General features: G+C 52.3%; 8 protein-coding genes across 8 annotated transcripts; 4 read left to right on the top strand and 4 right to left on the bottom strand.

Annotated features, from left to right (window-relative positions):
* Positions 1-362: 362 nt before the first annotated feature.
* Positions 363-858, top strand: N7510_001330 (CVNH domain-containing protein; the record flags this gene model as incomplete). The annotated part of the gene is made up of 2 exons (XM_056973257.1): positions 363-495; positions 662-858. 2 exons carry the CDS (start codon positions 363-365, stop codon positions 856-858), a joined length of 330 nt encoding a protein of 109 aa, XP_056838374.1.
* A 1,410-nt stretch (positions 859-2,268) lies between these two features.
* N7510_001329 (putative importin beta-2 subunit) lies at positions 2,269-5,208 on the bottom strand (the record flags this gene model as incomplete). The annotated part of the gene is made up of 3 exons (XM_056973256.1): positions 2,269-2,370; positions 2,430-5,042; positions 5,107-5,208. 3 exons carry the CDS (start codon positions 5,206-5,208, stop codon positions 2,269-2,271), a joined length of 2,817 nt encoding a protein of 938 aa, XP_056838373.1.
* Positions 5,209-6,382: 1,174 nt separating this feature from the next.
* N7510_001328 (uncharacterized protein) lies at positions 6,383-6,613 on the top strand (the record flags this gene model as incomplete). The annotated part of the gene is made up of 1 exon (XM_056973255.1): positions 6,383-6,613. The coding sequence occupies one exon, from the start codon at positions 6,383-6,385 to the stop codon at positions 6,611-6,613; it is 231 nt and encodes a 76-aa protein (XP_056838372.1).
* A 161-nt stretch (positions 6,614-6,774) lies between these two features.
* N7510_001327 (uncharacterized protein) lies at positions 6,775-9,767 on the bottom strand (the record flags this gene model as incomplete). The annotated part of the gene is made up of 4 exons (XM_056973254.1): positions 6,775-7,342; positions 7,375-8,699; positions 8,752-9,485; positions 9,548-9,767. The coding sequence occupies 4 exons, from the start codon at positions 9,765-9,767 to the stop codon at positions 6,775-6,777; spliced, it is 2,847 nt and encodes a 948-aa protein (XP_056838371.1).
* Positions 9,768-10,443: 676 nt separating this feature from the next.
* Positions 10,444-11,920, bottom strand: N7510_001326 (DUF803 domain membrane protein; the record flags this gene model as incomplete). The annotated part of the gene is made up of 6 exons (XM_056973253.1): positions 10,444-10,924; positions 10,980-11,432; positions 11,495-11,585; positions 11,643-11,733; positions 11,825-11,850; positions 11,911-11,920. The coding sequence occupies 6 exons, from the start codon at positions 11,918-11,920 to the stop codon at positions 10,444-10,446; spliced, it is 1,152 nt and encodes a 383-aa protein (XP_056838370.1).
* A 1,408-nt stretch (positions 11,921-13,328) lies between these two features.
* Positions 13,329-15,764, bottom strand: N7510_001325 (uncharacterized protein; the record flags this gene model as incomplete). The annotated part of the gene is made up of 1 exon (XM_056973252.1): positions 13,329-15,764. The coding sequence occupies one exon, from the start codon at positions 15,762-15,764 to the stop codon at positions 13,329-13,331; it is 2,436 nt and encodes an 811-aa protein (XP_056838369.1).
* Positions 15,765-16,236: 472 nt separating this feature from the next.
* N7510_001324 (coatomer subunit delta) lies at positions 16,237-17,953 on the top strand (the record flags this gene model as incomplete). The annotated part of the gene is made up of 4 exons (XM_056973251.1): positions 16,237-16,239; positions 16,301-16,744; positions 16,798-16,994; positions 17,050-17,953. 4 exons carry the CDS (start codon positions 16,237-16,239, stop codon positions 17,951-17,953), a joined length of 1,548 nt encoding a protein of 515 aa, XP_056838368.1.
* A 1,309-nt stretch (positions 17,954-19,262) lies between these two features.
* On the top strand, positions 19,263-22,249 carry N7510_001323 (CeGAL family transcription factor; the record flags this gene model as incomplete). Its single annotated transcript, XM_056973250.1, has 5 exons — positions 19,263-19,358; positions 19,420-19,713; positions 19,774-19,854; positions 19,908-20,683; positions 20,743-22,249. The coding sequence occupies 5 exons, from the start codon at positions 19,263-19,265 to the stop codon at positions 22,247-22,249; spliced, it is 2,754 nt and encodes a 917-aa protein (XP_056838367.1).
* Between the last annotated feature and the right edge of the window lie 296 nt (positions 22,250-22,545).

The raw sequence follows: 22,545 nt of genomic DNA, 5'->3' as shown, positions 1-22,545 counted from the left end.
AAACCTGAGTTCAACATGATTCCCCGTAGGAAATAGTAGAAGCTCGGAGGCATGTAAAATAACTACAAGTTATACACTCAAGCCCTAAAGTCATGATGAGAGCACCATGATGCAGAGCCACCACCTCTCACCTCGCCATTCACCTGCACAACCAGCCACTCTGAATGGCCCACCAGCATACCCGGCGACACCATAGCGATGTCATCAGGGGCAATTCCCGACCAGCGTACGGCAAGGACCAACGTACGGCAAAGAATTGTGTATCACCGGAGAGTCTTTGTCCTTCTTCCTTATCTTACCTCTTAATGCAATGACAGCCACGCTCTCTGTCTCGAGCAGCGCAGCGTGCCAAAACCGCAACGATGGGCTTCCACAAATCATCCATGGACATCCAGCTCAAGAACAACCATCTTCTATGCGCCTACTGCCGTCGACCGACTGGGGAGGCGACCTATTCGGAGCTGGATTTGAATAAGTTCCTGGGGACTAAGAAGGGTCAGTAAGGGTTATTTTATTGTCCCTGCTAACCCCACACACTCACTCACCCGCTACTCCTATTACACACACCACTATTACTCACTACTCCTGTTATACTACTATTAGTCCTACCCCTCCCACAAACGCATCATCAGCTAACCAGGGACGGCTGACCGGGTTGTAGGCAAGTTTACATGGAGCGCTGAGAACTTCGCAGACCACGCAGCAGGTGTGGAACTCCAACTCGAAGGCCCAACCCACGAGCCGATCCTGCATGCGCGGCTGAACGATGGGACCGGGGGTTGCCGCGAGGATAAGGTGAATCTGGCGGACTGTATCAAGAACGAGGATGGGCACCTGCGGTACATGGATTGCTTTTAGAAATGATACGCATGGGACCTAGACTTTTTTTTTCTCGATTGAGTTTCGGGGTGAAATTCGCGTAGGCGTTAAGGTTCTAGATTGCGATGAGTAGTGTAGAGACATTAATTTCCCTGCCAACTCGGGCACTGCCGAGATTATCTGGTTTCATTCGGGGAATAGCACCTCTACGGGGTATCGCACACCGCAATATACTACTTGAACATCCAGTTTCAATACTGCGGCTGACAGCAACTATCCACTTTTCTCTATTATTGTCTCGTGGCATGCCACCTCTAAAGGTATAGTTCAGTATGAAGAGCCAAGCCTGCTACTGTCCTGTCCGTCATCGCACACGGATGTACTGGGCAAACTACCAAGTCAGCCTTGTCCAGGATAGCCTCCTACTAAAACGGGCTAAGGGTATGTACATCAATCAGGGGGAAGTCATGCGTGGGGGGAGGGATCGAGAGGGACGAAGAATCATCAGGTGGATAGTAGGCACAGCGCAAGGCAAAAATCGTGCAAAGACCCTCTAAAGGAAAGGCGCGCGTCTTGGTGTTGAATCCATTCCTTCGGTCCGTGCGGCAGGGATCAACCTTCCCTTCCATCCGCTACTGTCACCGGGCAGTGCTAATAGTTTATTCAGAGCAGCCAATCCTGACGAGGGCCGCCAAATAAGCGAGCGCCCAGCAAATGTTGATGGCATCATCGTCTCGGAGGAATTTTGAAGCTAGAGCTGCGCCTGTCGGCCTAAAATGGTGGTCGGACCAGCCGGGAGAATGTGATGCCCCGCGCCGCGGGATCGACCGCTGCCAGGAAACTTGCACAGAGGTGATTTTCTTGCGATCTCGGACTCGGACGAGTGGAATGCTACATCCTTCGCTGGGGAAGAATGAATGGTCTCTCTCTCCCTAACCATACGGGAGCAGACAATAAATAAGGTGAGAATCTATCTAATCTATCTATCTAGGAATATGTCGGAAAAGAAGTCAAAAGCCAGCGCTGAGCACACGAGGAAAAAGCAAATGCCGAAGGAGATCCGGCCCCGGTGATATCGACAGGAATGCAACAAAAATAAAGAAAAGTAAAGTCATGCCAGACAGCCATGCCCATTGCAGTCATCACATAAGAGGTAGAGTAGATGTCACTGTCCAAAATTTGCAGTCGCGCACCAAGTATTTTCTTTCCTCGCTCTTTGGAGAAGAGCTCACAGATCCCGTTCCATCCCTACTTTTCCCTCCTCTTTCATGTAGAATAGTAGACAATGCAAAAGAGAAAATACATGACAGGCGTTGGGCAAAATTGAAGCCCACGGAGAACAATGGCATTGAACAATCAAGAAAAAATAAAAGACCAGACTTGCCGTAACCACGGGCAAGCCCGCTGAGCAACCGCAACCATGCAGAAGTCGTCATCCGAACGTATTGCTTAAAGCTGGTAGAGCAAACGAAGCTTCTGAGCCACATGAGCAGGAAGCTGCGAGAGGAAGGAATTGAAATTGGGTATCATGTTTTTATATCCTTGCAGGACCTGCATCGAAAAAAAAAAAGTTAGTCGATGATAAGCTGTGAGGCCCAAAACAATCGTACCTGTTGGAATGAGTTCTGGACGTCCCGGTATTCCTCTTCCGTGACTACCTTGTTCGGGAATGCGGAGACGGTTTGGAAGTAGTCTGCAAGACTCGCTTCCATGGCGTGGGGATTCTTCATGATCACTTGATTGAAGCCCAAGAAGGCAGAGGCCTTCTCGCGCGTGAAATCGATCTTGCGCATAGATGTCAGGAAGCAGTTCGCGTACTCACCAAGCCGGGGTGCCAGCTGGTCAGAGCAGCAGAGTCCCAGCCGGCCAAGGGCCATGGCGGCGTTCTCGTTAACTGACTCAATCACTTCTTCGTTGTTGATGATAGTCACGAGTCCATGATAGAGTTTGTCGGCGTATGGTGAAAGCTGCGCCTTCTCGTTCACGGCAATCTCTCCGCAAGACCAGCAAGCGTTGTTGAGAACACTGAATCCGGTGTGGCGGTCATCATCCCGGATCAAATCCAGGTCAAGCTGCTTGGCCAGAGTCGGCATGATAGTCGGGAGGAAAGGCTCCAGCTGCGGGAAGATGCTGATGGCGCAGTCACCTAGCAGAGCATAAGATGACTGCCGGACCTCGTAGTTGGGATCCTCCATGCAGTAGCACAGCAGATCAAAGAACGGTGGCTGGGAGTTGACCACAAGCTCGCCGCTCTTTTGCGGGTCAATGGCCTGGATGATGGCACTGAGAAGGTCCAGGCTGGTGACCAGGAAGTCCTTATCGGGCTCCTCGAACGCTTCGTTGTTTACCGAGGCCATGTATGCCTGCAGGTTCTCATAGATGATCTTGCTGCACCGTCCGAAGAGAGGAGGGGCAAATGGCGCGAATGCATCACCGTACGCTGCGGCGAGGTAGCCTAAACACTCGAGCAAAGGGAAAAGTTCTCGCGAATCATCTGATACCCGGTTGTAGCGATCAATCAAAGCAGGCATGAGGATATCCACCAGGTGCGGCTTGGCAAGCTCGCCCATGACACACTCGGCCAGTGTCTGGACACAGTCGTAGAGAATGTACATGTTGCGGTCCTTGTACTTGCCGAAGCACTGGACAAACTGGCGAAGGATAGGCTCGCAGTAGGGAACCAGGTTGTCGTCCGACTTTTCTTCGAGACTCGCAAATGCCGAGGAGGCTGCCTCTTGCACCTTCTTGTTGTTATCCAGCATCCGATGCAGGATCCCCTCCATCATCGGCTCAAAAAACTGGGCCTTCTGCGTCGGATCACTAAGGTGCGATGCCCATTCTGAGTAGCGTCCAAGGCACCAGCAGGTAATCTGGCGCACCACTGGCTGAGCATCGTTCAACAACGAAATCAGATACGGGACCAGCTCGGGGAGGTGCGGTGTGACAGCATCCATGCAACCATCCGCCACAGCGCCCAAGGTAAGGACGGCAGCTTCACGGTTGGGCCAGTTCTCATGTCGCAGAGTCTCTTTGAGGTATGGCAGGATGACATCAAAGATCGGCGAGTGGTAGACATTCGAGAACACGTCCAGGGCGGCAGCGGAGCACTTGCGCAGAGTCCACTCATCTTCAGGATCGTCGCCGAACTCTGAATCTTCGATCTCGCCTTCGCTGAGGTCGTCATCGTCGTTCTCCTCGGCTTGTTGTTTACCACCGTTCGCCTGATCTCCCGTTTTGGATGTGTCAATCTTGTCGGCCTTGGATTTGGCAAACTGTGGCTTGAGATCCTCCGCACGATCTTCGGCCTCGGCATCGTCCTCATCGTCCATTAACCGGATGACATCGTCTTCATCATACACCATGTTTTGCAGCAGGACGGGCACGATCTTCTGCATATGGGGTGCCAGAGCAGTCCTCAACGAATGTTGTTCTCCCGCAACGATCCAGAACTCGGCCGCGTCGAGCGCAAGCTCCGGATCCTCCGTGTTCTGCTGTTGCAGAAGGATATAATTAACCAGGCCCTCCATGTGCGGGATGAGCTTCTCGGGGGCAAACTCGACGAGCTGAGAAAATGACTGGCAAACCATGCGGCGGACCTCGGAATCCTTGTCACTAGAGAGCTGGAACAGTTGTGATAAGAAGAGGTCGAGCGAAGCCATCAGAGCAGGGGGTTGATGCGGGAGGAAGATATGGATGCTGGTCAAGGCAGACACGCGGATTCTAGAGCTTTCACTGCTGGTGAATTCCAGCAGTTTCGGGATGATCACGTCCAGCGGGCGTTGGCCCGAATAGTCTCTGTCCAAGATCTTGCGATTGTCCTCGCAGACCTTGGCCAGAGCCAACATGGCTCCCTCCTGAGCTGGGAGAGTCACGTCGCCAGAGGTATTGCTGACCAGGTTCAATAACTCATGGAGGAGATCAGGCCAGGCCAGCAGGCCGCCCTGACGCACCAGCTCGGTGATGATGCTGCCGGCACCTTTTTGGACCGAGCGGTCGGCGTCCCTAAGAGACAGGATCGAGGCCGACCGGATGTAGGTGAGACTCGGCTGCGGGATAGTTGAATGGGCCACGTGGATTTTGATCTTGAGGTTCATGGCGGCGGCAAATCGAACCATGCTATAGGTGTTGTTGTCCATGGCCACCGCGGGAGGGGTCTGCGGGGTGGAAAAGAGGTAGGTGATGTAGTTGACATAGTCGGGAGACGCCGTTGCCTGAACAAGCATCTACGTAGGGTTAGTCCATTGATTCATCATGACTTGAGGTTGCAGAATAAGAGGGGGAGGGCACCTCTTCAGCCTGTTTCTGGGCTGCCCGGTCTTGCCCATTGAGCGAGTCCCGGAGACAGCAGGCCAGCTGCCTCAATGGCTCTTCCTGAGGCTGCCAATCCATTTTGGGCCGATGGAACAGGGTGAAGGCTGTCAAGCGACCGTGGGAAAATCGGTGGAAAAGTGTGTGGCTCACGTAGCCCCGCCGAGGGTGTGGGAACGGGCCCCTTCTTCGGTTCCCCAGAAACGCAGGTCGACCACAGGTTGACCTTTTGTTGAAATTCGCAGCCTGGGAATTGACGCCAGGAATAGGGCAGGCTGTCTATCGCAGAGAGGAAAGGCCCAAGGAGACGACGAGATGGCTGGCAAAAAAAAAAGACTGGGTCACCCGAGGGAAAAGGCGGTAGGCCAGCGTGACCGAAGATATATCCACGAAAGCACTTGTTCATCCACCCATCTTGCCAGAGGAATGAAGCAAAAATATCCCAGGGGGCTGCTTCATTTCCCTGGTATCGCCAGTGCATCTTCCACCATCTCCCAAAATGGACATAAGAAATAAAAATTGAAAAAACTACACTATTTTTGCCAGAATTTAGCAAGGAAATCGCTAGCATTAATGGGTGGCTACGGCCAGAACAACACTCACCATTCAGGGCCATCGTTTTAGTCACCAAGTCAGGGCAAGTACAACTATAAGAACCAAGCAAGCAGACGGCTTCCTCGAACTAGTTCTACTTCAGAAGAGTGGCCTTGGGGCTATAATAGTCAAGGGGGTTTTTTGGTCTCACTTCCTCGGCTCTGATTGGTGTGCTCGGTTTCTGATATCATCAGAGGGGGGCCCTGAGGATTGCCAATGTCCATTTATAGAAGGCTTAGAGGTGGCTACTGCTTGTTTCACTAATTATGGAGGCTATAATTTTGTAGCTAGTCTGACATATTCAAAGCAGAATCTTACTGGTGTGCTCGGTTTCTGATATCATCAGAGGGGCCTAGGGATTGCGAATCTCCCCTTCTGGACAGCCTACGGAGGAGAGATACTACCTAGTGCATGTTTCAATGGAGGCTATTGGTGTTTTGTAGATAGTCTGAAAGACTCATAGCAGAATCTCACCTCCTCTATTATTTAATATACTTGTTCCCACTAGAATCATGCCCAAGAAGAAAACCAATCCATCCATCCAGCGAAAAGTGAGCAGAACAACCCCCAAACTCTTATTTAGGAAGGGGTCTTTTTAGCACCTCAATAAACTCTTGCTAATAAAAAACAACTACTCAGAAATTAGATAACGAAACAAAACATGGGCACCGCAGCACAATATTCCCTCTACGTCTTCTGCATCATCCTCGGCTGCGTAATCTCCGTCCTCATCGCCTACGCAATCTGGATAGCAGCCCACGGCATCGAAGATACCGAGCCCCCGGGATTCTCCCAGGAACAGAAAGCATACATGCGCAAAGTACGGCTAAGGAATATAAATACACTGGCTCTCAATGTGGGGAGACCTGATTTGTGCACACCGGTGGAATAAGTAGATAGGGTTAGAATCTAGGTATGTCTCAAATGGAACGGGTGGGTTGGATAGAATATGCAGAACTCATCATGGACGCAGTTCCAATAGTGCCATTTCTTATGTATGCTTGAATAATGTATTGGATCATTAATGTCATCATCATCATCAGAAGAAGAACGCTACGCCCAGACCATCTTCTTGATATCATATACCAGATATTCCAAGATCCCCGTGCGTTTCTTCGCATCCGCCAGCGAGATGATATCTAGCTGCTCGATCACAGACGAAGACTCATCATGACGACCCTCGCCTGCAAGCATAGCGCGCTCAATATCCTGACAAATGGAACGCACGCGATCGAGCTCACGGACATTCCCCGCGGGCGGAACGGCACCGAGACGGGGACTCGTCACCGAGTTGGACAGCGGGAGGCTCTTGAAAGCCAGGAGGCGGGTCGTGGCGCGTTTGGTGCCGCGCAGCCACGAGACAAGGTCCCATTCGTTTTTGTTGGAGGCAGCGTCCAGCGTGGCGGGACGGACACTGCTCTGCAAGGAGCGGGTGTTGACTCTCAGTAGGTTCTCGTCGCCGTCGCGGTACACGACTACCAGACCGACGTTCCTGCGCTCGTCTGCTTGGCTGTCTGTTAGGATGGAGGTGATGTAGGTGCCGTAGTGAATGCGGGAGATGGAGCGCAGATCGATCCGTTCGAAGGAAAGCACTTTGTCAGTTTCCCAGTCGAAGCGACAGCTGTATATTGCTGCATCGGTGAGGAGGAGGACCGATTCTTCGAAAGGGAGGGTTCGTAGCGTGTTCGTTTGGCGGGGGTTAGCATCGTCCATCCGCCCAGGAACTCTTCGGATGGGTCGCTGATCACAATGTTGCAGCTGGTGTCGATGGCGTTTTGGCGGAGTTTCTGCACGGAGATGCCGGGGTCGGTGGTCTGTAGCTCCATGGCAAACTCGTCGAAGACATGCGTCGAGACATTACCCAGCAGGTAGTCGATACAGGCTTGGGAGAAATAGTCGTTGACGATGTTGTTGTAGTACCGGGAGAGTGTCAGCCCTAGATCGTTGAGGGCGCCGCGATAGTTTCGTTTCCGGGTGCGAGTGTAGTCTCCCTTCAGCGCCGCGGTGGATGAGTACTGTTTGGAAATAGCATCCCCGTTATCCGCCCAGAGGGTATTGAACCACTGTGTGGACGAATCCCCTCCCAGATCAATGTGCATGCCCTCGTTCTGTAACTGGTGCTCGAGGGCCCACTGCCCAAAAGCACATTGCGCAACTCCCGTCCGGTCGAGACAATCCATACAGTTAGTCCGCACGATCCCCGATTGCGAGTGAAGTAGTGTGTTATCTTTGACTATGGCGTAGCCAAATTCAGCCAATGTATCCCCCAACCGGTCCACCAACCGTTTCACGTTCTCGAATTTCATCCCGCGACACTCGTTGTGGAAGTCAAACCACTCCAAACGCAAGGGAGTGCCATCGATCCCGCCAGCTTTGTTGAAACCGTCCGTGTATCTTTCATATTGTTCACCAAGTTTCAGTTCGCCAGCTTGTTTGTCTATGAGCGAGACCGCTTGGATCTTCCCATATCGCCGACTGAGCTCTCGGAAGTGTCTCCCAAACGCCAGCTGATTGGTATCTGCCGAGTGATGCATGACCGGGATAGGCTTTAACGAGTATGGAGACTGGGAGAAGTACAATGGGATCGACCCGCGCATTTGCAAATAGGAGTACACCTCACGGGAAGCGTCCCAGTCAGGCACCGAAAGGATCTGCTCTGTCTCCACTGTGTTGGCCGTATTGCCTTCATCATCTACGCCACGTCGCAGATACCGCAGTCCGGGTCGGTTGACAGATCGTCGAGAGATCAGAGTAAGAAGAAAATCCTGCTTGCGAGCATCTGTTTTGACATTTTCCACCTCGTGCTTCTCACCCAAAACCAGTGCTTCAGTGGGTGTGTCCTCGGTTGAGGTTTCCTTTGGACTGGGCCTGGCAACTGTGAACTCGCGCTGGCCAACGAATCCTTGCATTAATGGCAAGATGAATCCGTGAGCGCCATTATCAATAAACGTGGACATTAAATGTCTGTTCCAAAAGTACTGTAAAACAGTTATTAAACGACTCTTCTGGCATACGGATCTCCAAGCATACCAATGGATCCACAACCTTGTGAAGCGGCAGATGCTCATTCCGCGCTTCCTGACCGCCAAACGACCTTGTGATATCATAGTCATATGCAAAAAAGAAGCTATGAGATGCAAATATCAACTTCGTATACCGCAGCAACTTCGGCAGCAGATCCGCCTTCTGCGTATGCTGTTGGGGGCTTTGGTTTTTATTCTCCACCTGAGGCGGATTAGCGTCTTCAGGCACAGGCGCCTCCGTGGCTTCTTCATCCTTAGCACACTGTTCCGAAGGACTGGGATTATCACCAAACGGCGACTCCGGAATCTCCTCTTTCAGCGCCGCAGGCCTGGTGGGCAGGCCCAAATTCTTGCGCGACAACCAGTTCGCAGCGAAGCGGCCAAACCCCACTTTCTTCCCGATTACATCTTCGGCGATACTATTCACGCTGGCGTCGCGGGCGTGGTGAAATGTCTCGCGGTTGGGAGATGCCGGTGCGCTGTTGATTTCGGTGGCGGCCTCGTCGGTCCCGTTGTCGTCGGGGATATCCTCCTCCTCGGAGGCGGACTCGTCGAGCCCGCCGTCATCTTGTGCGACATCCTTGCGGGCCTGGGAGATCGCGCGGGTTGCGTCGGCTTGAGACGAGACGGGAATTATAGCGACATTCGTCACGGCGTAGATGGGGCGGCCCTGGATTTGCGCGACCTGCTGGCGCTGGGTGATGGAGACGAGGAACGAGTAAGACGCGACGGATAAGAGGCCTGGATGGAATAAAAAGTTAACCTTTAAACGCAGCAGAGTATTCTATTCCTCTGCTACTTACCCACCAGTCCGTAGGCCTCTAGGCCACTATCCCTTCCCTCGAGCAGCTCCGGAGCCGACGCCGGCAGCGCGGTGATGCGGTTCGTCTTGTAGTCAATGCGAATGGACGAGGCCTCATTGTTGCTTGCGCTATTATAGCGCGATCCATTGGCGCCTTGTGCACAGAGGACCAGGCCGTCGACGGCGGCGACAATAACCAGTTTCCGCAGCAAAGCCGGCATTATTCTCGTAGGTTGCCCGCGGGTGTGTCGCACTCAGAGCCCGGAGAGTAATTAGAGCGGGTAGCAGAGAGTCAGTAGTACAACGCCGACTTGTGCAAGTAGTGGAACCGACAACAACACTTCTCTCGTGTTGACAGGCAACATGGCAACTGGTCAGAAGCAAGATTTCCACCACAGCTGATGCGACTACATCATCGGACGGCGGTGGCCTGACCCCACCAGGTGATGTTCCGCGCCAATAAGCGATCTATTGAAATGTCGGTAGATGGAAATATATACACCAAAGGATTTTCTCCTCTCGCCAATGCGCAAATCACCAAAAAAGAAGAGACCAGGAGAAACCGCAGGAAGGAAAAAAAAAAAAAAAAAAAACTAAAAGCTCATCCAGCCAGCCAGAGACCAAAAGTAATACCCAGAGTCATATCCAAAATTCGTTTGTATGGGCATATCCCGTGCCTGATAGAAGAGCGCCCGAGTCCCAAATCCACTCTGGCATTTTCGAACTTGAAGATAAAAGTAAAAATACAAGTATGTCGGGGACGGAGAGAGGGAGCGGCCGGGAGGCTGAGGATTCAAAGACAATGCAAAAGAGGTGGTGGTAGAGGGTGGGAGGAAGGGACGTCGCGACAATAACCTCGTTAAGTAGCACACAGAGCCAAACACCAGGTTCAAAATCCTATCGGCTGTTCCGCTTGGTATGGGTTGCGGTGATCCGAGCGCGCTCGTCGCTCCGCTTGAAGGTCGGACCTGGCTCCCCGTCACTTTCTTCGACTAGGTCGGACAGCCCGATCCCGTCGTGATTGTTCTCAACGTCGTACGAGTGCATGAGACCTTCGCGATCGCCGTGCCCGTTGACGTTGAGGAACGTGGAGCTCGATAGACTCCGACTGCGGCGCGACTGCATTGAGAGTCGAGTCTGGTAGCTGGCGATACCGTCCGTCGGGACACCTTCCTCATCGAACTTGGTATTGAGCATCTGTCGCCCATCCGGGTCGTGTCGCGAGAGGTTCAGGAGATAGACACCGGTAAAGATCTGAAGGAAGCCGCACAGTAACGAGATGGTGTTGACCGCATCCGTAGTGTTGAAGCCCTTGAACAGAATAAACGAGGCACAAAGTGTGGCGGTTGTGAAGGTGACGTAATAGAGAGGATTCACGCTGTTACAAAGCTCATGTTAGTACCGCGTTGACCATTTGAGGGTGTCTCCCTTACATTGAGGTCGAGAACGAGTTCAATGCCTTGTTGAAATAGTTCATCTGCGTGAGGATGCAGAATCCGGTGACGATGGCGAAGACATAGGTCGAGGCGTTGGTAAATTGGTTATTGCCGCCGAGAGTCAACTTCACCGCGATACCGAACGCCTTCACAGACATGACAGAGACGGAGCCGACAGTAGAGCAGATCGAGATGTAAATAAGAGGGTTCTTTCTGCCGTACACAGGGGCAACCCGGTAAACCATCACCGTCGAGAAGATCGCAACGGCGAGGCAGTAGAGAAGAAACCCTGGAGCAAGAGCATACTCCAACATCTTATCAATGCGTTCTACCGGCTTGTCTGGAGGCGCATGGAGGACGATCACGACCGATCCCAACAGACACATCGCACAGCCCAGTTTTCCTAATACCCCCAATCGCTCGTCGAGGAAATATGAACCGAGAACGGCACTGTGTTTTCGCGTTAGCCGGTGATTCACCCAAAGCTGTGTCGCAGAGCGATTTTTGCCTACCCAATCAACACACTCAATGCGCCGAGAGGTGTGACCAAGATGGCGGGCGCGAATGCGTAGGCGGCGAAATTGCAGACTTCTCCGATAGCCACTGCGATATTCCGTTAGCTCCTAGCAAACCCGACCGGCTGATGATAGATGATCGTACGTGTAGAAACACCGCTCCACCAGACGGGACTCTTGAGGTACGAGTAACCCTCGCCCTCGAAGCCGTGCCGTTCAGAAGCATGCATCAAACCCTGCGCAAGAAACACCCATTAGCCATTCTGCTCCCTTATGATTCCCGACCGCCACAATCCTCATGCTTGGTTTCTATCGAGGTCGTCGCACCTTTTTCGTGATCACAAAACTCGTCCCTGGAAACGCTGTTAGCAGTCCATCCGGGGGCGCGCGGAAGGGGGTCGCATCGCACGTACCGATCGCCATGGTGGATATAATGGCTAAACATAGCCCAATATATCTAGAATAGTGCACAGAGCGTTGCGGTCAGCGATCCAGAACATGTGGCCGTGAGGCGAGATTCGGGAAGGGATGCAGGTGGGCCGTACTTGTCGGGGATCATGACGGAATGCGGTATCACAGGAGCGAGTTGCTCCTACAGTCGAAAAGTCCAGCGCCGGCAATGGATCGGGAAAATGAGACAGAGAGAGAGAGGGTGTTGAGTGGGAGGTGGCAAGCGAGTGGCTGGGGTGGACGGGTGTTCACAACATCCAAGTGAAAGATGTGCTGAGTTGAGGGTCCGCAAGGGAGGCGAAAGGCGGAGGGAGGGGCGGGAAGGGAAGGCAGGACTGCGCAGAAAAATGAGCCAGCCCGAGATTTCTGCGGTGGGACGGAAGTGAAGAGGCGAGAACAGAAAAAGGACCGAACAGGGATAGATTTGGATGTTTGAGGATGGCAAGAAGGGTCAGTGAGGAAGTAAGGCCAGGTATCAGGTTAAGTTAGTTGGTGCCTGCTGCGGTGGGGTTGGTTGAAATGGCGACGCGTAAGACGAGAGTGTCACTGAGGTCTACTGGGACGACAATAGTTCGTTACCTACTACGTGCTCTTCTTGCTCTTCCTGCTCCGAATGAAATATCATCTTGACTTCGTTATCCGTTACTCCATCCTGGTTTACTCACAACACTTGCAATGGCTCCGGCGTGGTTTCAGGCTATAAATACCGCACAATCATGCCGGACCCTGGGTCCCGTGTTTCAGATCGTCACCCTGTGATGGAGCGGCTTTAGCTTTTCACCTGCCTCGGCAGATACTACAATCACGCAAGCAGGAACGAAGACAAGTCATTTCAACATTAATCAATGCCTACAAGGAACTTCAACTCCATCGTGGACGAATACTAGCTCAAATGCACACACAGTTTCCATCAACGCCGAACACAAAACAAGACCGAAGGTGGTATCACTCAGGTGCAAAAAAAAGGGTGGACATACACAACGGCGAAAGGGTGAATTTTTGAAGATTCAAAGAACCAGAAGGCAGCGCACGCAAATCGGGGGAAAGCACAATGGGAATAAAAACACAAGTCCCGGGGCCTAGAGGGACGCAGGAAGGCAAACGCGGAAAGGATGACACATACCTGCTGGGTATCCATTGAACGTTGCTCGAAGATACCATCCGTAGATGAGAGTCGATACTGCTGCAGGGACAGGGAGGCTGATAATGATTAGTAGTCAAAGGGTGGAAGGGATCTCTCATGAGCGGCGACGCCCCAGAACCAGCAGCGTCGTCGACGTACAGTCGGAGTAGCTGCCAGTCAGGACACAAATCGTACGTTGGAAAAGGAAAGAAGGGTTCGTAGTAGAGGCGGCAGACAGCGGGTGACGAGAAGGGTGAATTACGAGGATCGAGGTTTCTTGGTGTCAGGCGTTGTAGTTTCTTCCTCGTCCCACTCGTCTTCGAGATCCCGCGCTCGTTTGGTGGATCCGTTCTCGTGCGATGGAGTCTCAGTCAGGCCCAGGTCGGTCTCGTGGAGCTCGCCATCCCCCGAAGCCTCGAGGTCGAAATAGTCGTCATCATCGAATTGATGCTCATCGGGGGCATCTCCGGCAAGTGGAGGGGGAGTAAGGAGTTCATCGTCGGGAAATTCATCTTCATCGGCACCCGTGGCGTGCTCAAGATCACCGCTTGGGTCATTCTTGGCAGGAGTCTGCATCAAATCTTCAGCGATGCCAAGCAGATCATCTGCAGGCTCGGGGGTTTGCTCTTCGTGTGCAGAAACGTGCTGCAGCGCGTCCTCCAACATGGAGTGCGGTTGATCTTGAGAGATCTCGGCGGCGGCATCGCCAGCCTGAGGGCCACCATCAGGGCCAGCTATGTGTTCTTCGTCATGAGCCGGGTCTAAGTCATCATGAAGGATGCCATCGGCTTCTTCATCACCGTTGTCCTCTGCAGGGTAGTCACCCTCAAATTCCTCTTCCTCAAGACCGTTGCCGGGCCCATGGGTTTCATCTCCTTGTTCATGGATATCTTCATCACCAAAATCTTCACCTTCAGACAGCTCACCATGATGGTTTGAGATAGGGTCCGTAGAATCTGCAGACACCTCTTCATTTGGCGCCTCGGGCTCCTTTGCACCGGATGGTGCAGCAACCGTAGCGGTTGACTCAGTTTTGTGGCCTTCAGAGTCGTAAAACTCTTCGTCATCGTGAAGCACATGTTCTTCGTGATGCAATCCCTCAGCCTCGTGTACCTCATCTTTCCCAGGAGCAGCTTCGGATTTAGAGACAGCCTCAACAGCCTCGACTTCGTGGCCATCAAGGTCATGCTGTTCATCGCCATGGGTTTCCAATAGTTGTTCCTGAACAGCATGGACTTCGGGCACCTGATCACTAGGTTCATTACTGGCCACAGGTTCTTCCTGTACGGTTGAAGGGGCCTTGTTGGTTTCATGGGTCGACTGGTCTTGCTGATACTCATAAGTCTCTTCAGTATGCTCAGTCTCATGAGAGTCGGCAACTCCCTCAGAAATAGGAGCCACCTTATTAGTCTCGTCCCACCCATGGAGCTCGGAAAGACCCTTTCCTTCGTTGGCGGCAGCAAGAAGATCCGCAATCTCGGCCGAAACCGTCATTTTGGTAGACAGTGTCAGGTACAAAGCTTCAGGCTCATTGGAACCATCGTTGTGACAAAGTTTAAGATACAAATCCAGTATCTGGTGCAAGGACACCTTGGATGTGTACGAAGAGTCCTGGATGGAATGAATCAGCATACCGGTCGGTGGGAGAGAGAAAAAAAGGGAAAGAATCTGGCTTACCTCCATTATTTGAATACCTAGAGGATCGAGATCCATAATGAGGACTTCGTTATCCGCCACATTATCCTGGAGCACCTCGCGCAAGGCACTGAATACCTTGCTAACATCGTCGTAGACCACATTTTCATCGTGGAGAAAGAAGGTCTCGGATGAATCGCCTTCCAGGGGCGGAAAAAGAGAAATCACGTTCTCCTGGTAGATGACTTTCACCGGATGCAGGGATGCATGATGCTGATCATCCGCCTCATGTGCATGCTCTAGCTCAGTATGATCCGCAGCTTCGGCTTCATTTTCACCGACGACCGACTTGGCTTGGCCATGTTCTTGGATCTCGGCGGGCATTTCAACATGTTCAAGAGCATCATCGGCATCGGAAACACTGACTTGTGCTGCTTCATTAGTTTTTGCGCCGAGATGTTCTTCCTCAATGTTGAGATCGTTTTCGATGTTCTCGATTTCTTCATCCTGAACCTGCTCGGGCTTGCTAGGTTCCAAGGGAACGCTTTGGTCTTGCTGCTCGAGTTCCTGCACGCTGCTCTCCACGTGGGGTTCTGATTCTAGACCCTGGGGATATCCCTGGTCGCTTTCAACTGGCTTCGCAGCAACTGAGGTCTCATCTGCTGCTGTGTCCTGTGCAGTTTCGACAGGACCTTCAACGTGGACTGTGGGAACGGGGGTCTTGGCGCCATCGCCCTGGTCGCCTTCTTGCATTTCGGCTTCGTATGGTTGTTCGCCTCCGTCCTGGACATCGATGTCGTGGTCTTCTTCCACGTAGGTCTCGTCGGCATCGACCATCGAGCCCTCTGATACACCGTCAACCATATCCGCATCGTTGATTGCATCGGGATTATAGTCAGTAGGTTGAGAAGTGGCGAGGTAGTCATCAGCTCCCATCATCTCGCTGTCTATGTTCGAAGGATGGTCCTCCATGAGGTCGATATCAATATCGAAATCATCGGCCTGCCCTTGGTAGGGCGAGGCCATTTCCATCGTATCGTCCACAGCAGGGACTTCCATGGTGGAAAAGGCTAAGGGAGAGGCGGCTGTCATGGCATGGAACGCGTGGAGATGGTCGGGCGTGCCACGGGTACGTGTCGGGAGGGTAGGCCAGTGGCAACCCAGGAATGGAATCGGTAGTCAGTCGAAAGAGGGATAACTAAGGAAAAGAGAGATAGACGGTCTCTGAGGTAGTACTGGAGAGAGTCATCAGGAATCAGGGGAATGGAGCAAGAGAGGCTGTGGTGGGAAGTGGTTGAAAGCAGAAGAAACGCGCGAGGAAAAGAGTTGACGACTAAGCGAGGGCACGTGCACGGACCAGGCCAAAGAGAACAGAGTGACCATTGATTCACCTCATCAACATCGATTACAAGGGGCTCGACACTTCTCTACACCCCCACCACTTCTTGCTGTCCATTGCAGACAGCTCATCTGTTCTGCTTGTTTCTTTCTGCTTACCGCTCGCTTTCCTTGATTCTCGTGCTCGGTCGCCATGGTATGCTTTGTTTTGTCCAATACGTGGGGGAGCCCTGGACTGACCACCACCCGCACAACAGGTCGTTCTGGCAGCATCGATATGTACCCGCGGGGGCAAGGCTGTCCTCTCGCGCCAGTTCCGAGAAATCTCTAGGTCTCGCATTGAGGCCCTGCTGGCCTCGTTCCCCAAGCTTGCGGATTCAGGCACCCAACACACCACCGTCGAGCAGGACAACGTGCGCTTCGTGTACCAGCCATTGGATGAGTTATACATTGTCCTGATTACCAACCGTCAATCGAATATCCTTCAAGACATCGACAGCCTGCATCTCTTTGCGCAAGTGACCGCCAGCATCTGCAAGAGCTTGGACGAGCGGGAGATTCTGCGCAATGCCTTTGAGCTGCTGAGCGCCTTTGACGAATTGGTGACGCTGGGATACCGGGAGAATCTTTCTCTGTCACAGATCAAGACCTTCTTGGAAATGGAGAGTCACGAGGAAAGAATCCAGGAGATCATTGAGCGAGTATGTTTTGGTCCAGATCACGGGTGGAATGATTGGTTAACATGTCTCGACAGAACAAAGAACTGGAAGCCAGCGAAGAGCGGAAGCGGAAGGCTAAGCAGTTGGAGATGCAGCGCAAGGAAGCTGCTCGCGCTGGTCGTGGTGCTGCGCCTCGGACTCCCTCCTACCCCGTCTACACACCTCCCTCTCGCCCGTCCGCGCCGGATACTTATGATACCTATGAGGCAGAGAAGAAGAAGTCGTTTGCCAAGTATGTCTATTTGAGATTATTCTGTCAACTGATTCTAACTGCAAATGATCTGTAGGCCCATTCCTTCCCGCGGCAAGGGCATGCAACTCGGCAAGAAGTCCAAGGCGACCGATATCTACGAAAAGGTTCGGGGCGACTTGGGCCCCGAAGAAGAGGCCAGCCCGTTGTTCAGTCCACAGATCTCGAACCCGGTGCAAGAGCCGTCGTCTGCTCGCGAGTCCCTTACTGCGGACCGGGAGCCTGTCCAGATCACGATCTCCGAGCAGATCTCGGCTTCACTCACCCGTGAAGGAACCTTGAAGTCGTTTGAGGCCAAGGGTGACCTTCAGCTCCGCATCACCGACCCCTCCTTCACAAAACTCCGACTCGAGCTCCAGGCAAACGCCACACACAATGCCCAGTTCCGGACGCACCCTAATGTCGACAAGGCCTTGTTCACCAACTCATCGGCGATCCAGCTGAAGGATACCTCGAAGCGATTCCCTGCTAACAATGCTATTGCCGTTCTGCGGTGGCGAGTAGTTAGCACAGGGACTGACAACACCGACATTCTTCCCATTACCTTCACGGTGTGGGTGAACAAGGGCTCTGATTCGACTACTGTGACCGTGGAGTACGAGCTCAGTGGCACGGACAGTCTACGGGATGTTGTGGTTACGATTCCCTTCGGCGCGACTGAGCCCGCGGTGTCCAGCTTCGATGCAATCTACGAGGTCTCCGGGGACAGCCTTGACTGGAATTTGGGCGTTGTCGATGAATCCAACCCATCAGGCAGCTTCGAGTTTGAGTCGACAGACGGCGATGAGGACGAATTCTTCCCGATGAGCGTGCGCTTCTCCAAGACCCGCCCCTTCGTCGATGTCGATGTCACCAGCGTCTCCCTCTTGGAGATGGAAGGCGAAACTACCGGGTTTACCAAGGACATCAAGAGCGTTGCCGAGAACTTCCTGATTGAATAAAACTTGGGTCTGAGGGTGTATAGAGTTGGTTTTCCTTTCACTAATGGTCGACTTTGTGGGTTGTTTTGATATTGCTAGCCGATGCTCTTTTTCCAAGCCATTGCCTCTTTCTTCTTCACGGACTGTGTTTAGCCTCGACAAAATTGACAGCCGTATCTAGACATGACAAACAAAGAACGGGTTTGAACATTACCACCTTCCTGGTCATTGCGACGTAATGCCCGACGTCAACATTATGGACTGCCACTTCCATGCCGTAGAGATCCTATGGTTATCGTACCTTGCTCGCTCTCAATGGATTGGCCTGATGGGCTTTGCCATTAGGCTAAGCATTGTCAAAACATGGGTTCGGGGCCGCGTCGCCCAGGGACGGGCTTGCCATTCCAACGTCAGATTGATCACTTGTTGCCGGTCTGGACCCTTTGCAGTCGATCTAACACACTCACCGCAGGAATGCTTTCACTTTATGACCTAGGGCTTTTTTGGGTTACGGTGTTCCAATTAATCTTCTCGAATAGGCTAAAATGCTAACAAGGGTAAGCTCTCAGCTCGAGAGGCCTGAAACCACCCTGTTGCAGCACTTCCGGCATCTCTTCTCCATGACCTCTCAAGTCTGGTCGTTCGACCGGGGCCTTGAGGCTGTCGGTTCTAAAAACCGAAATCCAACCACGAAGTAGACGGAGCTTGATCCTCGGTCCCTGAACCGGCGGTTGGGCAAATGCTTGATAGCATTTGACGTGGGATCTGATGTAACGGCTCCGCTGAGGTATGGTTGATGGCGAATGGTGTGCTCATTCACCAATTCAATTCCACATCATCAAGACGCCCCCACAAGTCGCCTCTTAGCAAGTGAGGCAAATTGAAGTATAAGCTCTTGTGAGCGCTTTTTTAGATTATGTTTGGTGGCCAATTCGTATGTCGGTATCCGATGTCATCACAACATCCAGGAGAGACTTTAGACGTCCAGGTCCAGACCCAACCCCAGACATGTTTTCTGAGCTCCCATCTCCTCTATCTCTTTGGGTATTAGTCTATCCTGTTTATAGGCTGGGTCCACTTCGACTTCTTATAAACCCTATGGTTACCCTCCCCCGCCTGACAACCCTATTCGATCTTCCAGGGATCTCGGCCTCCGGATAAAAAAAGCAGTGCTTACTTTTTTGTGAGAGCCAATGCCAGATGCATTAAGCTCTACTATGCTGAGGTGAGTCTTGAGAATCAGGAATCTGTATTTGAGCTGCATCTTTTGACTGACATGCTGCGAGAGGTTATTGTTTCGTAACTTGATATACTGTTTGCATGTTTCAACATGGCCAATCTCCAATTCCCGTCATGGAATGAACAACAGAGTCTGTTCAAGCTGTCTTGCGCGGATGTTGATACATGTAATCAATTGTCTAGTGTGGTAAGCCCGGTCTGCTGGTCTTGACCCTATGCTCTCAACCCCCTCCTCATTCTATGAACAGGAGAGCCAGATGCCTAACCTCCAGCAAACTGAGTCTGACCTGGGGACCAAGAAGATGGCCATTCCGCGCCTTGCAGAGGGAGCTGAGTCGGCGTTCACCTCTCCAGGCAGATTTCATCGTCGACATGTCAGCCGTGCGTGCGAGTCTTGCAGACAGAGAAAGACAAAATGCACTGGGGACAAGTCTGGGTGTCGAAACTGCCGGGAAGCCGGCATTATCTGCTGCTATACTGACGGCAAAAGAGAAAAATCCAAACGGTGGGCGGCACCGCTCCAATTCTTGGGAAGCTTAAGAGTTGACTTGTTCCTCTCCTGAGAAAAAAGGCAACTGGCAAGTCTGTCCGCAAAGGTACAGGCATACGAGGACGTTATCAAAAAACTGAGCAATCGATTTGGCGTCTCCGACGAGCAGCTCGTCAACATTGCCTTGGCCGTGGTAGGCAGCCCACCCTGTCACCGACAACCGAGTTTTGTCTAAGATGGGAGTAGGATTCGGCACCAGACCTTACCCTGGACCCCGACGCCCCAATTGCAGCAATGGAGGACCGGAAACTTTCTTGGAGGTCTGGGTCTGACTCGCCGCCTTCTCGATCATCCTCAGTTGCGCCTCTGGAGCTGGTCGACCATACCGAAGAAGACTTCAACAGAGACGAGACCGCGAGAGCGACTGGATATATTGGAAAGAGTTCTGAGATCACCTGGCTGCAGATGCTGAGCAAGGAGGTTAGCAGTGAGTGCGATGCGTGGTCATCGGCCCTTTCGAGCAATGCCGATGAAAATACCCTACCCTCCCCAACGTTGACGCCGCGCCCTGAGAATCGAGGTGACCCTTGGGTAGCGTCTTCGAACTACTACCTTGATGATCTGGAAATCCCCACCGCAGCGCACGTTGATACGTTGGATATTCCGTCGCGCGAGACAGCTGGGAAACTGCTGAATTCATATCTGACATCTGTGCATCCGTCGTTCCCAATAATTGGAATATCGACATTTGTTTCCCAGTTTCAAGTCTTCTTCAGCCAGCCATCCCTGAAACCGGGAAATAAGTGGCTGGCGATTCTGAACTTGATTTTCGCAGTCGCGTCGAAATATGAGCAATTGACCAATGCAGACTTCAATGAAGGCGAGGAGAGCCATCAGATTTATTTCTCAAGAGCTATGACTTTGAGCTTGGAAGATCAGTTGCTGCACCATCCTGATCTTCAGCAACTGCAGGTGGAAGGACTTGCTTCCTTCTACCTGATTGCATGCGGCTATATAAACCGGTATGTCGGTAGCCCTAACTTAGCGTCAAATCCATGCTCACAAACTTCGTTTTGCTCAGAGCCTGGAAGCTTTCCGGCAGTGCAGTTCGAGGCGCTTTCGCTCTTGGCCTACATCTACGCAACGTGGGAATGTGCACCTCGGACACATCCAAGGAGATACGCTACCGAGTGTGGTGGTCCCTGTATACGATCGATCATCTCCTCGCCGTGATAACAGGACGGCCATCCTGCATCATCGACAGCTCATGCACCACGCCGCTGCCCATTCCTTTCGACGAATGTGATTTCCAGAGGGACGAAGTGGTCCAGCTGATCAGCACCGCGGGACGTGGCACAAACCATCTGGACAGAATCCCAGCCAACAACAACAGCGCAGCCAGCCTGAATTCGTCTGCAGATTCGGATGGGAACACTGCACTGGCGGAGTCCGATACCAAGATGAGCAGAACAGATTACTTGAAGAGCCTACCGCCGTGCATGTCACTATATTTCCTGCAGCTGACCTCCTTGACCACTATCGCGAAGCGAATGACGGTCAAACTCTACAGCCCAGAGGCACAGCAGTTACCCTGGGCCAGTACGGAATTTATCATCCAAAGCCTAATGCTCGAGATAGATTCATGGTTCATGAATCTGCCTGCAGCCTACGATTTCACTTCGACGCAGACATCGCAGTGTCCCGTCGGCCAACGTATCGGCCTCGCATTCCTTTTCTACAGCACCAAAATCGGGATCACCCGGCCGTGTCTGTGTCGTCTGGATCCCTCACACCAAGAGGGAGGAAGCACCCACGAATTCTGCAGCAAAACTGCTGCTGAATGTGTTGAGGCTGCGTGCCACATGCTGACTCTGTTCCCGGACACCCCGGACGCAGCGCTGCTATATCGCATGTCGCCGTGGTGGTGCACTCTCCACTATCTCATGCAGACTTCCACCGTTCTGTTGCTGGAGCTCGCACTCAAGGTCCAGCATGTCCCAGAGAAGGTCAGTATGGTCCCCAATGCAGCAAAGAAATCCTTGGACTGGCTGGCTGCTCTGTCCAAGACAAACATGGCCTCCAAGCGAGCCTGGAAGCTATGTGAGAGATTCTTGCGTAGACTCGCGCCTCACGTCTGTATCAACATGAACGACTTTCCCGATAGTGATGAGGTCCGGGCACTTTCTGTCCTGGATGCCGAACACGCGACTGATCCCGCTACACTCCTTGAAGAACAGCTCGCCACCGCTACAGACAAAGACGACTTTGTCACATTTAATCCGGCCTCCACCATACCTAACTCCACTGCCACCGCAGTTGACACCATTGCCGCAGAGCTAAACTACATCGGCTGCTCACCAATTGTCCAGTCAGATACTTCCCTGGAAATGGGTGTGACCTACAACCTGGAGCCGTCAGATCTGCTCGATCAATTTATGAAGCCGGAGAAATCCGTCTCTGGATGCAGCCCCTACGAGGAGTACTTCCCCTGTGATCCGGCCACTGGCCAGATTACGGGTTCTTTCTTCCCGACGGGACCAAACCTGGATCTTGATTTGGGTTACTTCTGGGGTGATCCTGTTTGCTGAAAGGGATTACATTGGTCAGGTACACTAAAAGGGCGCAAACGAAAGAAAGAAAGTTGTATTAAAACAGCAGTCTGTGTGCCTGGCATTGATGAGACTAAGATCAAAATGGTTCCAAGATGAAATTGGACTTCCCTTGTGTCTGTATTCTGCATTTGGCTTTTATGGTGAAGAAGATGAAAGCTACAGAATCGCCATTGCAGCTGGTCATAGAGGTGCAGCAGAGGAAAAGTTAACATTTGTTCTCTGTGTTCATCGATCTTGTTTGAATAGAATGTTCCTTTTTTTATACAGGGAAA

The sequence above is a fragment of the Penicillium lagena genome (assembly GCF_028827675.1).
Source record: "Penicillium lagena strain IBT 129212 chromosome Unknown utg000001l_segment0_segment0, whole genome shotgun sequence".
NCBI classification, from domain to species: Eukaryota; Fungi; Ascomycota; class Eurotiomycetes; order Eurotiales; family Aspergillaceae; genus Penicillium; species Penicillium lagena.
This window is presented reverse-complemented; position numbering and strand designations above follow the sequence as displayed.